This window comes from Zonotrichia albicollis, chromosome 8 (assembly GCF_047830755.1).
Source record: "Zonotrichia albicollis isolate bZonAlb1 chromosome 8, bZonAlb1.hap1, whole genome shotgun sequence".
Taxonomy (NCBI): Eukaryota; Metazoa; Chordata; class Aves; order Passeriformes; family Passerellidae; genus Zonotrichia; species Zonotrichia albicollis.
In genome coordinates, this window is record NC_133826.1 from 26,108,633 (window position 1) to 26,132,623 (window position 23,991).

General features: G+C 40.0%; 1 protein-coding gene across 3 annotated transcripts in view; it reads right to left on the bottom strand.

Annotated features, from left to right (window-relative positions):
• Positions 1 to 23,991, bottom strand: part of LOC102065228 (BMP/retinoic acid-inducible neural-specific protein 3) — a 195,412-nt gene that overhangs the window by 153,681 nt on the left and 17,740 nt on the right. For 2 of the 3 annotated variants that reach the window (XM_005490194.4, XM_005490195.4), the window contains exon 2: positions 23,234 to 23,519. The exons of the other annotated variant lie outside the window; for it this stretch is intronic. In XM_005490194.4, the coding sequence (XP_005490251.2) occupies positions 23,234 to 23,469 (236 nt within the window). In that variant the 5' untranslated portion in view covers positions 23,470 to 23,519. The remainder of the gene's footprint in view (positions 1 to 23,233; positions 23,520 to 23,991) is intronic. 3 annotated transcript variants of the gene reach the window in all.

Below are 23,991 nucleotides of genomic sequence, written 5' to 3' on the forward strand. Positions count from 1 at the left end.
GGTATGGGCCAGTCCGTGCCCTCAGAGTGATTAGGTGAGTCACACTTGATTTAACCTTGGTCAATCCATGTTGTTGTCAGCCACTCTACGTGGCCATTGTGTCCCCAGAAATGTGCTCCTAGAGGTCTCACTCCATGATTTTCCCATTGATCCCAACCAAGGTGATCAGTTTCTCAGACTATTCTTTGAGAAAAATTCCATGTGGTTCCAGAGTTAAATCTTGTGAAGAGAATGGTTTAAATTGGAAGGCATCTCAAATCTCATCCCATTCCACCCCCTGTCCCTTCCACTACACCAGATTTCTTCAAGCCCCATCCAAACTAGCCTTGGACACTTCCAGGGATGAGGCACAGAATTTCTGGGCAACCTCTTCCACCCAGTCTGCACAAGAGAGAAGTTGTAGGGAAGCTGTAATGATTTAGTAAAACAATGCTCTTTCCCTTACAAGAGCAGCGTTCCCTCTGTTGGATTTACTTTCTCCACTAAAAGCCAGTTTTCTTAAGTAAACCAAAGTGATAAGAAGCAGATAGGGAAAAAGTTTGCCTTAGAAGGGAAGATAGATGGAAAACCCAAAGGCTGCCTTGGGTCTAACCTGGCCTTTCACCTGTTGTTCCTAAGAGGTTTGTGAAATCTGGAGGCCAGATGGGCAAGCACACCTATGAGCCTTGCTCAGAGGAATCCCTCTGCTCAAAACACTCTCTTTTCATCCAGGTTTGCAGTTGAAAAGAGCTGCTCACTAATTGCAGTAATCGTCTCAACCGCTTTTTTATTACATATGCCAGCACACCAGAAATTTTGAGCAATTTTTTCTTTGCCCTCCAAGGACACCTTGTGACCACTCCAAAAGTGTCAAATACAGATATAAATATCAGAAAGGAGCCCCGAAGCACTGCAGAAACTCTGCAGTTTATCTTAGAGACATGCAGCAGCTTCCTGACAGCTTGGCTTCGACTTCAATTTTCTTTCTCCCTGCGCCAGGCACCATATGCTGACTGTAGCACTGAAATGACACTTAACCCTCCAGCCTGCAACAGAGAGGCTATATTTAAATTCAACTGTTAGGTGAAAGTGTGTTTTAGAAAAACCTCCAGGAAGCTGCATCCAGATGGTGACAGGGAAGAATCTATATCTAGGGATTTGGGGGAGGATAACAGGTTACAGCAGCATCACTTCTGAAGTTGTGGCTATATAGTGATATTCCCTTTGCTTTCAGGTAGCACTAAAACCATTGCATAATGCAGTGTTTGGCATTCATCAGCTTGACTGTTTGGAAGAAAAAATTTTAATAAACTTCTTTTCTCTGGGATTTTCTGCAACTATTTCTCTCTGTATGTTATCAGGCTCAACTTCTTACTTGAAGTTAACCTTACAAAGTAAATGGAAATATTAATACATTTATTGCAGCATTTTGTCAGTATTACTTTCTTTTTAAATGACAGAAAGACATGGAGGAAAGCTCTATAACTGTTGGAATTACCAGCACTGAAAATTTGACATTCTGAATTAGATCATCCCCAGCATTTTAGCCTATTCCATGAAGGGAGAGATGGCAGTCAGGGAGCTGATTCTGTTTTCCAGATTTCCAAAGAAAATTTGGGTCCTGACAGTACCCAAAGCAATTCAACAAAGGTCTGACATTGGTCCAATTTTTTACTTCAGTTTTTTGGAGGACATGCTTTAGAGTACCTGAGAGTATTTATGAATTAATGTTGAAGAGTTCTTTACTCTGGCTAATGACCCACTACGATTTTCAAATCGGTTTTGGAGGTTGAGAACAGATGAACATGCAAATATTCACAGGTTGATCATGCACTCTTTAGATAAGAGGAACATCTGAGCTCCAGCTTCTGATATGACACCATATATTTCCATTCTACATGTCTTTTCTGAAGCAAACAGATGAAACAGGTGACTAAGCTCGCATTTCATTGTTTGGACTCAGATGTTTATTAGTTCTTATCTATGTTACAGTCTCACAAACCCTTATTTCTACAGCACTTCACTCTAACAAACTAAAAATGGAGCTGTAGCTCTCTCTCTACAAGGCTTTTTAAGGAGAAACTGTCCAATTAAAAAATTACACCTAAATTATTTTACTTTTAACCCAATAACCAACCACCCATGACCCTCAGCGTGGATTTTTTTATCCAATTGCACAAAACCACCCAAACTGATGGAGAAGGTGAAGAAGAAGGACCCGCCCCTGCCCTAAAACCTTCATCTTATTTTTTATATATTACTATATTCTAAAACCTTAAACTCTAAGTTTTCCACCATGTGATATTACACACTTCTATTCCAACGACACACCCATAATCTCAATTATCATTCAATTATAATCCAATTATAATCTCAAATTATCATTCAAGTTTGTAAGCCTTCTCCATGGCCTTAGGTGAAATGCAGTGTTCTCCTGGGGGGTCAGTGCCTGTCAGCACAGAAAGTCTAAAATTCTCAGCAACTGGGGTTCCAACATTTCACCTGGCTGTTGATGTTTTCATAGTGATTGCGTGAAGCCATTAGTTTAACATCATGTAAAACATCCCTCAAAACAAGTTCTCTTCAAACCCCTCTGCACACACAAACATGATGTTAATACTTGCACACATGGGTACTACAAAGGGTATTCATGAATATTTTGAGTATTCAGCTAATTTCAGAGAAGTCCAGAACTTACTTGCATTTTCCCAAGGACACCGTAACAGTAAATATGAAGGCAGGATGCTCCCAAAGCCCACCTAAAGCATCCTGTGAAGGGAGGATGATGGAAAATTGTATGTATGTGTATGCAGATACACATACATGTACACATTCAAACTAGCAAATTAATGTCAGAACAAGTACATTATAGAATATTGTGATTAGGAAGCTGTCAGTATGCTTCTCACAGAGAAAACCATGAAAGCCTGTCAATAAACAGCAGAAAAACACAGAAAAAGAATCTTTTTCAAGATAAACTTTACCTTGAAAAAATAAATTTACGCCTCTAAAGCTTGATTGAATTGACCAACATTTCTGTTTGACTTGGTTAGTCCCCAGCATAGCACCAATCTCACACAAATCAAACAAACCTACTGTTTGTCCTCACACTTTCTTAGAGGTCTGGGACACCTCAGTTCTGCTCTTCCCAAAAGATCTGACCTGCAAAATTCAGTGTAAGAAAGCTCAAGATCGATCTTTTAAGATTGGTCTCAGCTAATGAAGCATGGCTTGTTGGCAGAGCACTTTCTTTTTGGCCCACACTGGCCTTATGAGACACATCCTGTGCAGAGGAGGACAAGTTTCCTTAGACATTCTTATGCTCCAGTGTTAGGAGCCCACAGATTTGCCATTTTTGCACCCAGTTATTTAGCTGTGCTGCAAATTCATCTCTAATCTAATTTACAAATTAGTATCCAAGTAAGAAATAGCCCAGCTCATTTTCACTCAGCCTAAGAACGGAGATTGACATTTTAGTGACAATTACAGCCAAGCAGAAGAAGAAAGTTTATCCTATGAGGGAATTTTACTGTGAAACCTCCAATCAGGCTACCCACAGTCCCCTTTACAACCAACACAGCTGAACTCAGCTCTAGTACCCATCTGGCAAAACCCAAAGCCTAAACAATCCCCATCTGAACACATTCACTAATATATAGGAAAGATTGTTACACTGTCTTTTAGCTGTCATTTTTCTTGGGGGGTTTTAACCCCTCTTTTGCACATGGAGATTTCCTCTAAAAAAAAAAAGTAAAGTAAAAGTAAAAAGAGGTGCATGGCTTTGTCCTGCCTCTGTTCTGCTGCACTGTTAATGCAGAATGCTCCCTACCCCCTTGGTATGGGATGCATTACGGAGCACAGCTTCTAAAATATAGAATTGCAGAATCATGGAAGAATTAAGGTTGGAAAAGCCTTCTAAAATGATTGAAGCCAAACATTAGGATAACACAGACAGGCCCAGCACTAAACCATGTCTCTAAGTGCCACATCTAATGTTTTTTGAACACTTCCAGGGATGGTGACTCTACCACTTCCCTGGGGCAGCCTGTTCCAATGCTTTACAATCCCTTCCAGTGAAGAAAATTTTCATGAGATGCACCTATAACATGGAAGTAAAGGAAACACAGGTTGGTTAAGTAGATAACAGTAAAATTTCAGCCAAAATGTTTTTCTCCTTTTCAAAATATTTCTTGACTGGTCCAGAATATTTGAAAAAAATAACAGTTCCCAAAAGAAAGGAAATAAACACATCACCACACAACCAAAGTGCTTTTGTTGTTGGATTGGAGTTTTTTAAATAAATACAAACTGTTATACCTATAATAGGTAGTATGTAATATAACAACAAAACCCAGAGATATAAAAGTTTATATCATTGAAGAACTGTTAATTTGCAATTCTAGCTGCTCAAAGGTAGGGTATGCCATTAGAGGCCAGAATGGATAGGGATTCTGCTTTCTTGCACATCTGACACGGGATGAAGAAATCTCTGCAAGCAAGCCAAGTGCATCACTGTCAGTGCACTGTCAGAAGGCAGTACCAATGGTTCAGAGCCCTAGGAAGGCTGGGGGGGAATGGTATCTCCCAATTCTACAGCAAAAGTTGGTTAATAGTGACAGAGAAAGTAACATTTTAGTAAATTATACGAGAAAATCATTTGGGTTTAGGTGAGAGATACAGTGTCATTCAGTGCCATAAACTGGTGTCAAAATTTACTTAAGGCAAGATGACAAACTATATAAAATTAAGTTGAACCAATATTAGGCAAAAAAATACAGCAAGAAATCTTTTGAGTTCAATTAGATCTATTATCTGAACTACTCACCTGTAAATTTTTCCTCATTTCTTTTTAAGTACCTCAGAATTTCATTGCCCTGTATCAATGCTGTTGCCCCATAAACTCCTTTCCTGCTCCCTAATCATTAAATCCACAGTACTTTGCCTCCTCCTGTAAGTAATGTAATTCAGTCCCATGTATTAAACTCCTCTAATTAAAAAAATCCTCAATGATTCTTCCGGTCAGACTGAGATTTTTTTAAATTTATTTTTACAGCCTCCCACCATTATTTATTGTATTCCTCTTTCATTCTCTGTCCCAAAGTCTTGCAATCAGGATCTGAAGCTACTAAACCTAACCAGGAGGTAAAATCTTGTTAAACAACTCAACTATTCACACAATTTTCCACTAATGACAGTGGAACCATCCCACTTAATGTGAAACTTGTAAGCCATCTTCTTCAGCACAGCAATTACTCTCCTTAGGTACCGAAATAAACAAATGTCACATCGAGGTCTGAAGTCTTTGAAAATCTGAGGTTCTTTTGAAAATCTGTTTCTGAATGCAAATGCTAAGCTGTATAGAAAATGTCAGTGATTGACTAGTGGGGAAAAAAAAATAGTACTCAAACAGCATATTTAATTGATATGGCATTAGCCTCAATGACATTTAAGGAACATCAAAGACAGAACATATCTGTACCATGAGGAATATGAAGCAAAAATGGAACTTCAGCAGAATGATCAAATTTAATTCAATGAGCAACAATAGTTAGGATAACCAAATATGCTATGCAGTAAGTTTACTCATCCTCTTAACTTTATTTGTGCAGCCTGAAATTGGATTCCATAGAAATGCAAAGTTTTACAGATTGCTGAGATCTGAACCTTTATCTTTCCTTGCAGGCTATTTGTATTAATCTACTTTTCTTTGAAGCACAGAGCTATTAAACTGTTAAAGCTCATTTAAAATGTGGCTGTATTTCTATCAATGGACCCAGATAGTTGAATTATAGATTTTAATTATGCTTTTTATACTTTGGACACACTTACTTAGAAATATTTGCAACAAAAATACACAATTAAAGAGCTTTTATTGCTGCTGATTGGTGAATTGTATCTATATTGACAGCAAGAGGTGGCTTAGCATATAGGAGAAATTACATGGGCCACTTTCTATTAGCAGCTAATTAAAAAAACAGAGCCAGCTTTGTTCCCCTACCTTTATTAGTACTTTACCATGAAATCAAAGCATGTGCAAATGTAAAATGTCATGTGCTGTAGCAGTGACATACAAGAGTATTTCACACTTGAGTAGCACCCATCCTGCAAAACCAGTTAAATACATAACTGGAAAATCAGAATTTATGCTATTCATCTGACACATCTCACTAACTTCTCCAGTTCAGCAGAAGCAGAACTGGACAGTTTCCATCCTGTAACATTCAATGTTCCATCCTGTAACATTCCCATTGCAAACTACAACTGTGGGATGGCCATAACACAGGGGAAAATTAAAATAAAACATAATTTAAAAAGAAAAGTAGAAACAAGCACTGCAGTAAAATGGCAAAGGTGAACTCCATTTGCTTTACAGATAGCAAGCAATACGTTACTTTGTGCTTTGCCAGATCTGAAATTTAAAAAGTCATCTTGTACCATCAAATACACCTGGCATCAGAGTGGAAAGAGATACAGAATAAACATAATTCTTTCACAAATACCACCACCCTGACAAAACTTACCCAGCATGCCATGAGCATTAGGAAAAAATGACAAAAAGTAGGTGTTTATAATGCACAATTGTTTTCTTCCAGAAATTTAGGTTGTTCATTTAAGCTTATCAGTATTTTTAAAATGGCTGAAACCAGAAATTGCTACAAATTTCTTCAGAGGGAGAACAGTGTCTCAATGTTGGTTCCAAAATCTGCACACATGTATTCACACATATTCTCAAAGTTGTATTTCTTTTTAGTAAACAAGTATCTAAATGACTTCAGTGAAAACAATGCTTTAAAATTTTATTTGGCATGAAAAAGGTGTTCAACCAACTTGGAAATACCCAAGAGAAACCATATAATCATAAAATTGCTAACAGTACAAAAGATTTTTAGGCTGTCAAGTCCAATCATCAACTCAGCACCTCTAAACCAAGTCCTCAAGTGCCACATCCACATACCTTGTGATCACCTCCAGGGATGAGCACTCCACTACTGCCCTGAGCAGACTGTGCCAGGGCCCGACTGCCATTTCAGGAGAGAAATTTCCCCGAATATCCACCCTGAGCCTGCCCTGGCCCAGCCTGAGGCCATTCCCTCTCCTCCTGTCCCTGTTCCAGGGAGCAGAGCCCGACCCCCCCGGCTGTCCCCTCTTGTCAGGAGCTGTGCAGAGCCACAAGGTCCCCCTGAGCCTCCTTTTCTCCAGGCTGAGCCCCTTTCCCAGCTCCCTCAGCCCCTCCTGGTGCCCCAGACCCTTCCCCAGCTCTGTTCCCTTCCCTGGACACGCTCCAGCCCCTCAAGGTCTCTCTGGCCACGAGGGCCAGAACTGGACACAGCACTCGAGGTCCCTCAGCAGGGCCAGCACAGGGCACAGCCACTGCCCTGGGCCTGTGCCCACACCAGGGCTGGCAACAGCCCAGGGGCCACTGGCCTCTGCTCCACCTGGACTCATTTTTAAGTTCTGTCCCCAGCACCCCCAGGGCTTTTCCCAACAGGGACTTTCAGCCTGGAGCTGCAGGGGGTTATTGAGCACAAAGTGCAGGCATCTGGTACTTGGCCTTGTTGAGCCTCACACTACTGGTGTTGGCCCATCAATCCAGCCTGTTTCGGTCCCTCTGCAGGGCCTTCCTACTCCAAAACACTGACAGAACCCAGGACATTCCTCTGGCTGCCCTGGAGGACTCGAGACCCTGGCAAGCAATTCAGAGACCTTGGCATGGAGTCAAAAACACCTGTGCCTTTGATTTGAGCCCATAGAAAGAATTACCAACTTTGTGTGAAGATTTATAAGCCACAAGAGTTTGAGTAGAATGATAGTTAATTTGTCACAAGGTGAAAAAGTAGAATTTTGGGGATCTAGAATGGGGGTTCAAAAGGCAAGAAGGAGGAATCTGGGCGTATCCTGTCCTCCATCCTCTGCTGTGATGGTGACACTTATGGATTGGTTTAAAATAGAGACAGACTGTCTAACATAGGTGATAGGTATTGGAAAATTATTGTAAATAAAGTACACGCAGTTCTTAGTATAAAAAGTTAACACCACCTCAAGGGCAGTCACTGTGCCACAACCCGATCGGCTGGACAGATCTCAGCAGGTCAGGGAAAGAATGTAACAGATAAGAGAAAATAAACAACCTTGAAAAGCAGAACCAATGAATCTTGACTTCTTCAGTTGTGGAGCTAAGAAAAGAGACTCTCTAATACCTCGGGAGCCATTTCAACCACAGAAACCCAAGACCCAAAATTTTCTACTGCACTCAGTCATAGCTGAGCTCATAAAAAGTAAATGTACAGTCCTTGAACACCCAGGTTGTGAAAGCTTCTGCCTTCTGCCTGTGAGGAGCATGACTGTTCCTCATTTCACAGCATGGGAATTAAATCTCCATAGTACTGTTCCAAACTCCATCATTTGCTATCAGTGAGAAAAACATCATCACTCTTTATATTAGAAGGGAGTTAAATAAATCCCTAATCCTAATCCTTTTGCTGGATTAGTCTCAGCATCAAGTCCACAGTGGACACATTTATACTTTTATATATTTCCCTCTGTATGCCTGTCAATTTACAATGAAGATCAACATAACATTTCATGCTAGTCTAGACCCAGAAATTTCTGTAGTTTGTCAGTTCAGCCCCCCTGCTTTAACTAGAAGTAGATTACTTCATCTGAGACAGAGTTTAATACCCCACAAGACTAATTCACAGGTCATGTCATTTTTGCATAATGTTATTACAGAGATAGAATGATTCCTGATTTTCAAGACCTGGTAAAAGCCAAAGGGCAAATAACACAAGTGTCTTTGCCTGGGGCCTTTGTAATGTGAAGTCATTCATTTCACTCCTTTCTTCCTTTTCAGCATTGACTAAAAGGGATTACCAAACCTTGTGGCAGGATAATTTAATTCAGCAAGCTGCAAACATGGGGACAGTTTTGATTCTGAGTTATATGTTGTAGGACACCTTCCAGATCATTTTGCTAAGACTGAACTTTCCTTTCAATTTAATGTCCTACTTTGCAACTTTTTAAGTTTAAAAGTTCTTGTTAATTACCTCTAAATGCCAATGAATTACTATGGTTAAAATTCCTTTTTAAGTGATTGACATTTTACCCATCTCATAGAGTGGGAAAATGACCATCACTTAAAAATGACATCACACCAAAAAATGACCATCACACCAAAATTACCATCACTTTAAAAAAAAAAATTGAACAGTTTGGTTGTTTATTTAGTGTTTTTGATTGGTTTTGTCTCTCTGAAAGAACAAGTGTCAGGGAGTTTGACGTATTACGTTGATTTCTAAGACTCCTTCATAATTCGGGTGCCAAGGAAACACATACCCAAGTCACACAGAGCTGCTACTTCAGAATGTGTAAACAAGCACACATTTGTGCTCACCCAGGCCAAGGAGTCAGCAGTAAAAATAGATATAACCATTACTTCATCAGGCAGAATCTTAAATAAACAAACATGCCTTTGAAGTCAACCATGTGAGAAATAGTTCTACTTAAAGGAACATCATATTTCAAAGGCAAATGCAACAAAAATATCTTCCAGACACTACACAAGGCCTGAAACAAAACATAACAAAAAGAAAAATATATATTTTCTTTAAAAAGTGTAAAGGCAAAGGTATCTAAGGAACAAAGCAGTACTAGGCACAGAGCTCAACAACTCCTTTCAGATTCTTTGAAAGTTTGGAATTGTGCACCACCTCTAATGTTTATCAAACATATATTGACAGCGCTGAGCACCATCAACACATGAGCACATGGCAGATCTAGAAACGAAGGTACAGGTGGAAAATCTATAGCATATGAATTTCCCATTACATTATCACAGAAGGAATCTCTAGAAAGCTGAGATTTAAATGAAGAGCTTGTCTAGTCACACACATATCTATTTTTTTCTGTACCTTGTCAAGGCTAATTTCATTATCTATATCCAGAATCATATGCAAAGACTGAGAAAAAAATGGAGCAAAGTCATGGTAGCTCCTGTACAAAAAATAAGTTTCATGGTAATGAAAAGGAAAAAGAAGTTTCATGGTAATGTGTTTCAGTTACAGATTCTCAGAAGTCTTCTACTACAGCCACAGCCAAAATTTAATGGACAAGTTTAAGGCATAACCTAGAGTTCACCAAAAGCATGAGAAAAGGCAGCAAGATGTGACAGAATGTTTCTGCCATAGACATTTTAATACAAAGAGCTAATTAGGAAACATCTTTTGGCATTGCCAGGGTTACAAAGATTTTCTGGATGTCTGATTCATGAGCAAATGTCCATAGCAAACTTCATTAATGCTTTGGCCAAAGGCTCCTATTCAGACACCAGACTGCAGAGGATATAAGCTTTTCTTTCTAATGAACAGTATTCTTCTCCCTGCAAAAAGGTGAACAATTAAACTAATTTACTCATCTCTATCTATCTTTATATTTATGCATGTATATTTGCACATATGTCTATATTCACACACATGCATACATATATGTGTACAGAAATATATACTCATGAATACATAAAACCACATGAATTTATAGTCACACTGATTCATTCTCACAATAATCAGCAATATTTGGGCTCTAGATATCAGTAGATGGACAAGCACCACAGTCCACACGTTTTCCACTTATTCTAATTTATCAAGTCTGGTGATTTACTACCAAAAGCATCACCACAGAAACACAGAACCTGCCAGTTTAGAAGGGACCCACAAGGATCTTTGAGTTTGGCTCTGGGCCCTGCACAGAACACCCCAACAATCCTACCCTGTACCTGAGAAAGTTGTCCTGGAGCTCCGGCAGCCTCGGGGCTGCACCCATTCACTGAGGAGATTGTTCAGTGCCCATCACACTCTAGAAGGAAGAATTATTTCCTAATATCCAACCTAAACCTCTCCTTACACAACTTCAGGCCACTCCCACGAGTTCTATACCTGGCCATGAGAGACAAGGATCAGCGTCCATCTCTCCTCTTCCCCTCACAAGGAAGTTGTAACTGCAATGAGATCTCCCTCAGTTTCCTCCAGGTGAACAGACCAACTGCCCTCAGTGATCCTCATAAGGCTTCCTCTCAAGAAAAGCCCTCCTTTGGATGCCCTGTAACAGCTGAGTGTCTTTCTTATGTTGTGGCACCCAAAACTGCCCCCAGCACTCAAGCTGAGGCCACCCAAGAGCAGAGTGGGACAATCCCCTGTGCTGGGTCCGGTGTCCCAGGACAGGGATGTCCCTCCTGGCTGCCAGGGCTCTGCTGACTCAGATCCAGCTGGCCATGGACCAGGACCCCCAGAGTGCTTCCCACAGCTGCTCTCCAGCCTCTTGTTCCCCACTCCATACACAGAGCCAAGGTCTCCCTATCCCTGGGGCAGCATCTTCCTCTTCCATAATGTTTGGTGATCGCCCATCTCTCTAATTTGTTAAGGACTTTCTGCAGTGCCTTTCTGAGGGAATCAAAGAGCTCCTCCCAAGCTTTGTATCATCTGCTGAGTATCCCTTCCTATGTCCAGGTGGTTAATGGAAACAATGGAGAGCACAGGGCAGAGGATGCTGAGGATAGAGCCCTGTGGAACCCCACTGGTGGCAGGTTGCCAGTCTGATGTCATCCCAGCCACTATCATCTTTTGTGCCCAACCTGCAAGCGAGATTCTCACTCATCTCATGATATGTTTATCCAGCTGTGGGATGGACATTTTGTCCAGAAGGATCCTTGAATAAACAGTCTGGAAAGGTTACTGAAATCCAAAAACATTACATCAACAGGCATCCCTTGATCAGCCAAGGTGGGTCACCTTATCATGAAAGGAAATCAGGTTTGATAAGCAGGACTTTCCCCTCATGAAGCTGTGGTGGCTGTGACCAATGACTGTGTTGTCCACCAGGAGTTCTTCAACACATCCCAGAATAACCTTCTCCATAATTTTACCAGGCCCTGGAGAGCAGCTGACAGGCCTATAGTTTCCAGGGTCCTCCTTCTTGTCTTTCTTGAATATCAGCAGAACACTTGCCAGATTTCAGGTAGCTGGGACCTCTCTGGATTTCCAAGACTGCTCAAAAATGGTCTTGCAAAATTTTGCGATGACTTCAGCAGCTTTTTGAGTATTGTTGGATGAAGCCCACCAGGCCCCATAGATTTGTAGGGATCCAACTGGAGCAGGAGATGACTCACAAGTTCAGAATAGACTGGAGTTGATCATTCTCACACAGCAGAGCGCTCCAGCTCACAGCAGTGAAACTCTCTGGGTCCATCACCCGTGCTGAAGACAGAGGGAAAGAAAGCATTTAACACCTCCACCTTGTCTCTGTCCCAGTTTGTGAGGTGATCATCCTCATCCTGGCATGTGCCCAAGGTATTTTTACTCTGCCATTTGCCATTAATCTATTTGAAAAAACGCTTCTAATTTTCCTCCACAGTTCCAGCAACCTCAACTTCAGCTGAGCTTTAGCTGCGAGATTTTCTCCCCACAATGGAAAGCAGCATCTCTGTATTCTACCCACATCATCTGACTGCTTCCACACATTCCTTTTTAGCCTTATTTTCAAGAGAAGATCCCTGTTCAGCAAGCAGGTCTTCCACCTCTTCTGTTTGATTTCCAGCATTTGGGAATTGCTGACCAGCAAAACTGATCAGTGCTGATGGGCTCCAGCACCTTTAAAACATTTTCCCAGGGAAACTTGCTCACTAGTCACCTGATCAGCCTGAGGTTGCTCTCTTCATGGCCAGAGCTGAGGTTTTGCTGGCATTTTTCCTCCTGCCACCAGAGATTTTAAACTCACCTCCATGCTTGCTGTGGCCAGGATGGTCCCAACCTCCACTCTGCTCAAAAAATCCCAGCTGCAGACAAACAGCAGATCCAAGGAGGGCATCTTTCCAAGCTGGCTCCCACAGCACCTGTTCCAAAAAGCTCCAAAAGTTCATCCAGGTGTTTTTAGGGTATAGGTGGTGGTGTTTTAGGAGGCCCCAGAATGGCAGAAGGACTTTTGCCCACCTCATCAGTTGTCTGGCCTTCTAGTTCCAGAGCCTCGTACCTGGTGCAGGAGGTGCCAGCCCTGCTTGTCAAATTCTGAGGAGGACAAAGAGGAGCTTTCTTCCTGTTATGTGCAGGTACTTGTTTCCAGCCTTCATCTTCAACACACCCTTGGCTAGCAGGCTTTTGACTAATTACCCTGCAGGGCTGTGAGCTCCCCTGCTTCTCCACTTCAAGGGACACCTGAGATTCCTGAGAGTCTTGAAACTGAGGCATCTCTGAAAATAATCAGTCTTTTGCTCATTTGCTTGAATTCTGTGTATTCCATTATAATCACTCTAACTTATTCATAATTTTTAACATTTATTTTGCATGGGGAAATAAATTAAATGCAGACAAAATGCCACATACTGTTTGTTAATGCAGGTTATCAGACTGCTTATGCTATGTAAGGTTTAGCCATCGTCGTCATTATTATTATTATCAGTAGGCAGTATTTTTTGTAAATGGCTAAAGATGCAGCTAAATAAAATACAATTAGATGTGACTTAATAATAAACTCATGTCTTTGTTTAATTTCTATTATTAGAGCATATATATATATCATTAAGCAAAGATGATATTGTATTTGAGCTCCTAGCAAAGCATCCAATCTATATTAGCTATAGTTCAAGAACTATAAGGATATAGTTCAGAATTAGCTGAAACACAAATATTTAGTTTAGATTAATCAATTACATTTCCTCAGTACTCAGATTCTGCTTTTTTTCTGAATATTTGGTAGTGCCTCTTCTGTTTTGATTTTAAATTATGTTACTCACATAAGTCAAAACCTCTATATGTGCTTTTCCCTCAAGAAATTAGCATTCACTCCTCAAAGCCAGTTTCTATCTCTTGGATAGAATGGATGCATGTGAGACCTGCATACACAACTTCTAAATTGCTGATGGGCTCTGTGTGTGCATTTTTCATAGCTCTGTATATATCAAATTGTCTGGTCAGTAACAATATCTTCTCTTCTCAAGCTGCATAAATAAAGTAGAAATTGAGAGTATCAGAAGATGAATTGAGATACAGAGCCATTAATGACCTTAAGAACACTGTTATCCATAACAATCATATTGGGATTCTAGGCAGAATCGAGCAACAAGACATTATTTTGAAGTATTGCTTTTCTTCACAAGAGTCTTTGCTGGAATGAAACTGTAGCTACAAAAAAAAAAAAAAAATTCACAACCAGCATAATGACTGTGAAAACCTGTAGAATCAATCAATCCGAGCTAGAAGACAAGTAAGATTTGGATTCAGAGATATTGACCACAACCTTAACTTAATGATAGTAGCAGAAAATGACAAAAATTCTTGAGTGAGCACATTCAGTGTCAGTTGTTCTTTTTCCTGCATGGAAAAGGCACAAATGCCCTTCTATACAAAGAATCACACACCCCAATCAATATCACTGGCTTTTTATACTGAGAAGGTTTCTGTGCCACTCAGTCATTTTTCTCTGCATAAGGTACAAAGTGCCACCAATATAGACTTAACATATAGTCAAAAAGAAAAACCTGAAAGCCATTCTGTTTGGAGACAGCTACTGCCCTAAGCAGTAAGGGAAAACAGCAACATGGGGGTTCAAACAAAAGCACAGAGAATTTGCTTCAAGTAATAAAAAAAACTTTAAAATCCTTTTTTCTTCAGTAACTAAAAGAAATCTTGGTAATTGTTTTCTCCTTTATGAAAGTCATCAGCATTTGATATCCTCTACATCTTGAACATCACTGATAGTACCAGCAGGGATACTGAAACAAAGATGAAAAGGAAGGGCAATGAAAGAACAAAGACCAAACTAACAAAATGTCTTCAAAGAATTAATGAAAATGACCTGATTTCATGTGCAAAATCCTGTCAGACTACCCTGCTGACTGAAGAATGTTTCTGTTATTAGTGTTAAACAGCTTTTACACTACTTCAGTGATTGCATGAAACCATTAAGTTACAGCCTCTATTATACTAATTTTTTTAGGGCAACTTAAATGATTCATGAACTCACTAACTGAAATGATGACACACCATATTCTCTAAACAAATGTTCTTTCTTCTTGGGAAACATATCAGTAGGAGGTTTGATCTAATAATTATCCTTAAACATTAGATTTTGAAAGAGAGTTCTGGAAATAGATTATAATAATGTTTACAAAAAATAAGATTTGCTCTTCTCTTGCCATTTGAGTTTCTCTAGGATCTTTGATTAAATACACAGAACAAATAGGGAGAAATACAAAGAGAGATTGTCAAAACACAGACTCCTGCAGTGTATTATGAAAAAAAGATATACAGAAGGCAATCTTGGCATCAATAGTCTCCTTTGTTGCCAAGCTGAAACACGCTCGTGTTCTTGTCAAGCTGACTCCTGAGAACACTCCTAATCCTGCTGGCACAGCCAGCACTGCTCCCCAGCACCCTGCCCAGTGCTGCTGCAGCTCACCAAGAGGAACTCCACCCTTCCTCTGAAACCCAGGAAGGTGACACTGAGTGGAGTGAGGGTATATGGGGTAGGTCTGAGTCTGGTCCCTGGCAAAATACCCTCGAGGCTTTCGGTTTCTGTAGAATTGGGCTCTCTGATCAATAACTTGTTCAATAACTGAATGACTCTCAATAACTCTCTTGATAAATAACTAAATGTTCAGCAGATCCTATAGGAAGCAAGAATCACTTAAAAATACTCTCTGCCTCCAGGGGCTGTCACGCTTTCAGAGACTCACAAAATGGTTTGTTTTGGAGGGGAGCTTAAAGTCCATCTTATTCAACCCCCTGCCATGGGCAGGGACACCTTCCACAATCCCAGGCTGCTCCAAACCCTGTCAAGCCTGGCCTTGGACACTTCCAGGGATGGGGCCTTTTATCCAAGACCTTCAAACATGGGATGATATTGTGGAGCAGTCTCAAAAATGAACTTGATTTCTCCTTTGTTCCTGAGTAAAAAGTGCTTTCCTTCACCAACAGCACATGACTTCTCTGTCATGCTAGTTTATAGATGTCAGAGAGCTGGAAAAATGGGGTAATTTTGGGAATCAGAACTGCCTGCCTTGTTGTCATTATATTGCAAAAGTTCCATATTATTGTCTCCTTTTTGGAAGAGTTTCATACCTCCTTGATGATTTTTCTAGGCAGTTCCTCTAAGCTCTGCCTCTTCCTTCTCACAGAAACCAACCAACCCCAGTTCCCCAGTAACCACCCAAGCCACTCTTTTATAGCACTCTTCTTCTTATTGGCTACAGCTGTGGCCTTTAATGTCAGGTCTCCTCGTAATCTTTAATAATTAGCCCAGCTGCAACTCATTACGGGTAAGATTACTTTCTATGCTACCTTTATTTTCTTATATTCTATCCCCCTAGATTCCTGTCCATCTCTGAGCCTTCATTTCTGTCTGCCCTTTTCCTAAGAGACAAGTACCCACCATATCTCAGGCTCTTCCATTGTAGCCTGTGGAAATGTCATTTATCCATGCATGGCAGACCCATTACACAACTGGCATTGTGAGCACAGACCTCAACAAATGTCCAGTCTTTATCTTCTGCACCTTTCCTGTCTCTGATATATGTCTTTGGAGGCCCCTGATTGCCCCAGTGATATTGGAGACTGCCAAACCCTCCTTCACCTATGTGAAACTCCAGTCTAGCGACTTGTCAATCCTTTAATATTCTGGCTAAATTAAACTAGGCTCTGGTTATAATTAATCTGAAAACATGTTCTAAACTTTTCTGTTATGTATGCATGGCTCCTCAGTTTAAATTTTCTCTTATTTCCACCTTTTCACAAGCACATACCCTCCAGAGAATTCCCTGGATAAAGAGCAAGAAACTAATATCATATTGATATTATATAATCTTGATAACAGGAATTGCTAATTGTAAAACATCATGGCCTGATATGTTTTAGGCTCTAAAATTAAACCAAAAATTCTTTCCTATGAAAGGGGTTTGCATTTGGAACAAAGGGGTAGAAACTCAATGATTTTGGAGGATGTTATCCAGGTATTTCTAGACCTGGAAATATGGTCATCTAAAGTTTTAATTTTGCTCAGGCATGTGCTTATTCAAGCAGTTTCACCACACCAGTTATTTAATTGGTGCCATGTTTTTCTATGTCCAGCTATCTGGAATAAGAGAGGCTGTTGTATCACAATCAGAATCCAAAATCAAAACTCATTGATGTTTTTCATATCCAGACATTCTTAAAAATGTACTGGGCTACAAATATTATATTTCCAGTGGAAATGTATCAACTCAAAATCCCCAAAACTCTCTTCAAGCTCTTCCCTCTTACCAGCCTGTGAGCCCCTGAAATTCTTAAGAGGATTTAGTGCATTCCCAAACCTAGCCTTTTGCAAACATTCTGGGAACAATGATTCATCTGATTTCTGTACATTTTATCCACCAAGTTGAATGCAATATTCCCTAAAGGAACCAATTACGACAAAGACCAGAAGCTATTTACTGATCGAGCCAATTGCTGGAAAAGGCAGGGATTTCTGGTATTCCTGTTATTCCCATTCAAACACCTGTATTGAAAGGTGCACCTGTATTGAAAGGTGTTTGAATGGGAATAACAGTGTTATTCCCATTAAAACACCACCGTTGGAAGACCTTTGTTAATTCTTCTCCACACTTTAAAATTCCAGTTTAATCAGTTCAAATCACCCTCAGGAAGAGCACAAGGAAATGTTATTCCAGATTGTAACTGGAGTGAAAATTGTGATTCAGGGCATGTTGTGCACCTGCTCAGCTGAAGCCCCATGGATTTTATTAAAACTGTCTGTCACATGTGTCAAGTCTAGTGAGACCTGTGGGCTAAAATATTTTGATAATGAGTAAAAAAATTACAAAACCAACTAATGCTGGCCCTACTTAGGTTCACACACAGGAGTTGAAACATATTAGTGAGTGCCCTGTTACAGTCTTGAGTCTTGCTCACTTTGCCCTATGGGTTCAGAGGATTCAGAACAAAGGAGAGGAACCCAGTGTGTTCTTATCTTTAACTTGATAGCATTATTTTCAAATGCTTCTATTTTGGTAGCCGTTCATGAACACAATCACTTTTAAAACAACCTCTAAGGGAATCTTCTCAAGCTACATGAATACCAGGCTGTCAAGGACAACTCACTGCTTCAAGAGATTCTTTTTTTTAATCTTTTGCAGAGTAGTATTGGGCACTTGTTAGGTGTAGTTGCCCCAAAGGATGTCAATGGTCACTAAAACTTCATCCACTTTTATCTGCATCACATCATAAAATCCTTTCCTCCTATTTGTATGATTAGGAAGTTTCTGTAACTTTGTATGTCACAGAATTTCTTTAATGATTAGGAACCTTTTCTAAAGAACCAACCTGAATTTATTCATAGCCAGTTTATACCAATTTGGTTTTGAGACAGTAATGGCTTTTGGTTTAGATAGCTCATCTTACTTTATAATATGTATTCTGTTGGCAGGAATTGTATCCTCTTTCAACTCTGTTTTTCCCCCTCTAAATATTGTTAAGTATTTCCACCTTAAAAGAAAGTGTGAGGCTCTTTCTTCCCCTGATTTTTCACATCTGTTTCAGGTTTTAAATCATTTTGCTTCAACAAAATTCCACAGTATCCCTGAGGAGATTTCCTCAAGACCTTATTTGATAGGTTGAATACTTCCCTATCTCTGTAGAAATTACCTCTTCTGATACAATGTAAGTTCTTTGCATAATTTCACAATCACTCTTTCCATCCTGGTAACCTCTCTGTCTCATTTCTGTTTGGATTTAAATTCCTTTGTCTGGGTAGCTGATTTACATAAGAGGCACAGCACTCCTTTTGTGTATTAAATAACAAATTATAAACTTGGTTTTCCTTGCCAAAATACTTCTTGATGCTAACTGCTGGAGCCACCTTCCATGAAATGTTGACAGAGCATTCCCATGGCTTTAGGGGTTTTCAGCAGCCATCCAGGTGCCTTCTTGGTGGTTTTCTTCATAGATCAGTGATAAAGAATACCACCAAAAACTGTTCCAATTATTACATTTCCTGCAGGAGGGTATTTCCTTTGAAGCATTACAGGGAATAGAACACTGCCATAATAATCACATAATCAACACAACCAGCCCAAAATTTCCAACTTATTACAATGTTGATAACCAGTTGCATATTATTTAGTGTTCTGCAATATCAGATTAAAACTTATTTCATATTTATGTGTCTCTTTCCACTCTGTCCTGTAACACTCAATACTCCTGGCCTTGGAGAGAGCCAGCTTGTTTGCCCATGAACATAACTGAACCTTAATTTATAGAATGAAACATGGGTAGCAGATGATTTTTCTGCTGGTACCTTCCCACAATTGATGCACTAGTTTTATCCCATGATTGTTTGATGCTACAAAAGCCATTCATGGAGATAAGAAAAAGTGTGACTTTTATGCTTAAAAAAATATGCTGAAGTTAAGACCTCTTTAGAAATTGGGCTCAGTTAATCAGCGTGTTCCTTGGTGCAAATCCTAGGCTTCATCCCAATAATTTATAACAGATTCATGGTCAGATGAACACTTGTTTACAGTGACCACAGGGTGTGGATACAAAGCAGTTGTTTTTTGCCTTATTACCATGCAAATAGGGAGCTTTAAGCTGAAAAAGGGTAAATTTAGATTGGATATTTTTCCCTGTGAAGATGGTGAGGCCCTGGCACAGGGTGCCCAGAGAAGCTGTGGCTGCCCCTGGATCCCTGGAAGTGTCCAAGGCCAGGCTGAACAAGGCTTGGAGCACCCTGGGATTGTGAAAGGTGTCCTTGTCCATGGGATCTGAGGGATCTTTAAGGTCCCTTCCAACACAACCCGTCAGTGATTTCACGAAAACAGAAAATTGAGTGATCAATTTTCTTATTTTAGCCTAAAAGTCTGACTGCACAAATTTTAAATGGAAACAGGTTATGTAAAATAACAACTGAAAAAAGTAAGCCTACTGAGCATCATTAAAAACAATTGCCACATGTGAAATTAAACTTTAAAATCAGTCTGTCTCCTGCCACGCAAGTGACAGAAATAAAAGAATTAGCACAACATTGTTTTACTCAATAGCTGAAAAATAATGACAATGTATCCTTCAAGTAAATTCCATTTTAATATTCTTTGTTGTTCTCTCTACTGGGTGCTTTTCCAATTTCTCTGTCCTATTATCTGATTTTAATCATTCTGTATCTTTCATGGGCCTGCAGTGCATGAGCTCGACCCCATTTAAACCAGTGTCAAACAATGGTACAAGACAAAGGCCTTTGCACCTGTAACTTTGGTATTTACAGGAAAATGCATTACTTGATATAACCAAGAGCAGAATAACATGTATTCTCTGCTTTTTAATATGATTTTGATTAAAATAGAGAATGTTTTTAATGAGGGAACGAAATAAAATCTTGTGATATTACAGATTCCATCAAGATTTAATTTTTTTCCACATCATTACTGCCTCTCCTGAGACTGCAAACGGAGGGGAAATGAAAATATCATTCTAGTCACTGAATAATTGTTCCACTGTTGGAAAGCAAAAATCAGACAGCAGTCTCATGTTGAAATCTCCTGCTACACACCTTGAACTATGACATGGAATGTGTGCAACTCACTGCTGGCTTTATGTTATTTTTATTAAGGCTGTTTCATTTCTGCTAGTTGTAGGCAAACAGTCCCAGTGTGAGGTTGTTCTTCCTAAGTTGTTTCCCATGGCCAGCAGGACTTGATAGGTTTTGGCAGAGAGATAGAATTGGTCATCTCTTGTGTCAGCCTGGAGACACAGGAGGTGAGCTGCTACTGCTCAAAGCCCTGTTGGTTCTTCTGGAGCCAGCCCCTTTTAGAAGAGAAGCATTCCTTTAGGTAGCCTGCAGCCTCTTGCCACATTTGTGCCATTAAAAAGGAAAAGGGGTCCTCAGTCATTTTCTGTCTGACCCTGCTGTGCTACCAACATCCTGCCAGGAAGGGTTCAGATGGGGCACAATCCCCTGGAGTCCCTCACCCTACAAATCTCACTCATCCTTCACCACATAGATTTTGAGCTGGCATGGATTTAAAATGAAGGAAGAAGACTTTCCTTCATCCTTAACCTTTAAATTTCAGGTCTCAGGTGTGTGGTTCAAGGGCTGAAGTAAGGGCTCAGGGACTGGAGGGGCTCTGTTAGCACCTTTCTCCCTGGTTAATTCAGCTGAGTCCCTGCAGGCTGGGGCTTTCCTCCTCCTTACCTCTCTCTTCAAATAAGGACCTGTCCCTGAGGGATCCTTTCCATTAGGTAAAAGACAGGTGAGGGAATGAACAGACAATAAGGCTCCAAATCCTAAAGAAGCAACAGAGAATAAATTTACAGTGTGTGGCTTCTAACAAGGTCACGGTGTTCTGCACAGCTCACTAATGGGACCATATTTTACAAGGAAACTTTACAATAGGATTTGGTTTTGGAGGGTTGAATCAAAAAAGTACAGCTTGTGGCTCTTCTGGCTTCCTGGAGTAGGCAGAGAATGGAACTAAAGCTGAGAAACATTTTCTGTGGGATTGTGTAAATTAAAGTCAATTGAAACCTATGCACAAACCCAAATAAATATTAGCAGTGTGATTACAGATCTGTGAAACTTAACAATGTTGCTGTAATGATGGCTGAGAGGAGGAAAATTCTCAAGGACCTGATTGTAAGAGCTCAAATGAAATACAATTCCATCTTTCATGTTTTAGCAAGATAATTTTGGTTCAGTTTTGACTAATACAGAATAATGGGAATAAAATATGCTGCCTCAGTCTCTGCATTATTGGCTTTACATTATTGGTCCTGACAGCTGGCTTTTAAAATGCAGTAAATATTGGGCAATGCTGTTCTGTTAAGACAAGCCACTTCATCAAGCATATTTCCAAATCACACTTTATTTTCAAAATGGGTTTAATTTCTCTGTAGATCGCAAAGGAGCCCGCTGCAAAATTGACCTGCGACAGAGTGCCCTCTACTGCATGTATTTGGTAAAGGAAAATAAAGCCAACTCCTTAAAAATAAAATCTTTACATGCTGAGGCCAGCACTTTTGTCACAGGCTACTGGACACTGAATTAAATATAATATACATGTAGACATATAGCGCTCTTACCTTCTTCTAAAGGACTAGGGAATAGTATCCCAAAATAGGTATGACATTTACACAACCTCTTCTGTGCTTTTCAGTGAAATCAGCGTGTGTCTTCCCATACCAACATGGTCTGTGTTTGTAGGATGGACAGTTATTAAGGGAGCTGAAAATCTGTCCTGTATTGCCCTGCTGCCCCACTTGCTTTTGGCTGTTGGGAGGAATTCATCACAATTTGAAGTAAAAAGTCTCTCTGCTTATAGATTTATTTTCCCAGTCTTTAATCTCTCCTGGTCTCTCATTTGTCCTTCAGTCTATTTGCCATTAGGTCACTCATATTAGACTGAGCTCCCCTTTTCCTGCCCATATAATATTGGATGCTTGATAATATTGGATGCTACTGTTACACCCATTGCACATAATTGAGGAGATATTTCACCAGTGCTGTCTCAAAATAGAGACTTACAGGTTACAAACATTTCATTGAAGCATTTCCACAGCAAAGCCCAAATCCTCAAGCAGACCTATACTTTTGAAGCCTTCCCTTTTATTTTTCTTTACTTTGGGCCAGCCTAATGCTGAGATTTGTGATGGACCAAAGTACCTGCAACGTCTGTTAAAATTCACAGTGGCTCTTATCACTCGATTCCTCAGAGAAGCAAACACCCCTTTTCAAAGCAATGGCATAGATAAACATTAAATGGCATAAACCAACATTAAACATTTTTGAGTCACTTTTGAAATGCCCTGCTTTGTACCATAAAGTCTGTTCTGTCAGCAGTATATGCAGAGCCACAATTTCATTCTTAAAACCTCAGCTTAAGTCCCGATGAGCCACACAGAAAGCAATTGATGCATGATCAAAGGTGATCCCTCTGCAACCAAAGGTGGTGTTTGAATCCCTAGCACATTTTTAACCATATCACTAGGACACAGTAGAGGTAGGCAGTAAACAACAAAGTTTTTCAGAACAACATAATCAATTATCAAAAGTTCTTCAAATAAAACAGATACAACACAAGCAGCATTCCCATAATACACAGTGGCCTTGCATATATTTCAGCAATGAATTTGGTGTCTATAGATTTGCTCCCACAGCTGAACCTTTCCCTTAAAGGAAACCCTTATTGATAATTTATAACTTCTAAGGATGGCATCTGTTTAATTGCTTTCCCTTTGCTTCATACCTGTAAATCTTGTATCTTGTGCTAAATCCCTGTCGACTTCTGTCCACAAAATCAGTGTATTCCTGTGAGCGATGAAAGGGTCCCTTATCAGAGAGGAGCCAGTCGAAGGGGCTTGTGGCATGCTGATCCGAGACAGCAGCAACTGCTAAAACCCAGCAATGAAGACTCAGTGCTATCCACTCCCATAGAGCCATCAGAGAGAACAATTCAGCACCAGCACTGCATCGCCATATCATGCTTCCACTGGGGACTTAGAGCCTTCATTCTCTTAGCTTTCCCTCAACACCTAGACAAAATACACAGTCAATTAGATAAGCACACGCTAGGCATCCCTTGGAAGTAGAAACAAGTTTCTTTTCTTTCAGCTTAAAGAGATAGTGGCCTCTACTTTATTATATTTTACATTAGCATAAACCCCACTAGGCTAGTTAACAGTGGAGTGTTTCAGTACTTCAAATGCTGTGAAACTAATGTCTTCATTAACATCATCAGTGATAATATTTACTGTTGAAGGGAAACCTTCACAAATCATCAGGGGAGGGATTGTTGGGGGTTTTTTCCCATTCATGCTAGTCATTAATGAAAAATATGCAACATCAGGTTCTTGACTGTTAGCAGCAGTACAAAAATCATTCAGCAATGTCTGTACATAATCATGATGTACAGTAGTACAAAACCATTCAGCAATGTCAGTACATAAGCTCACAGTTCACACATTGGGCAGAAAATAAGTGAGATTCAGAAGACCCACCCTGCTT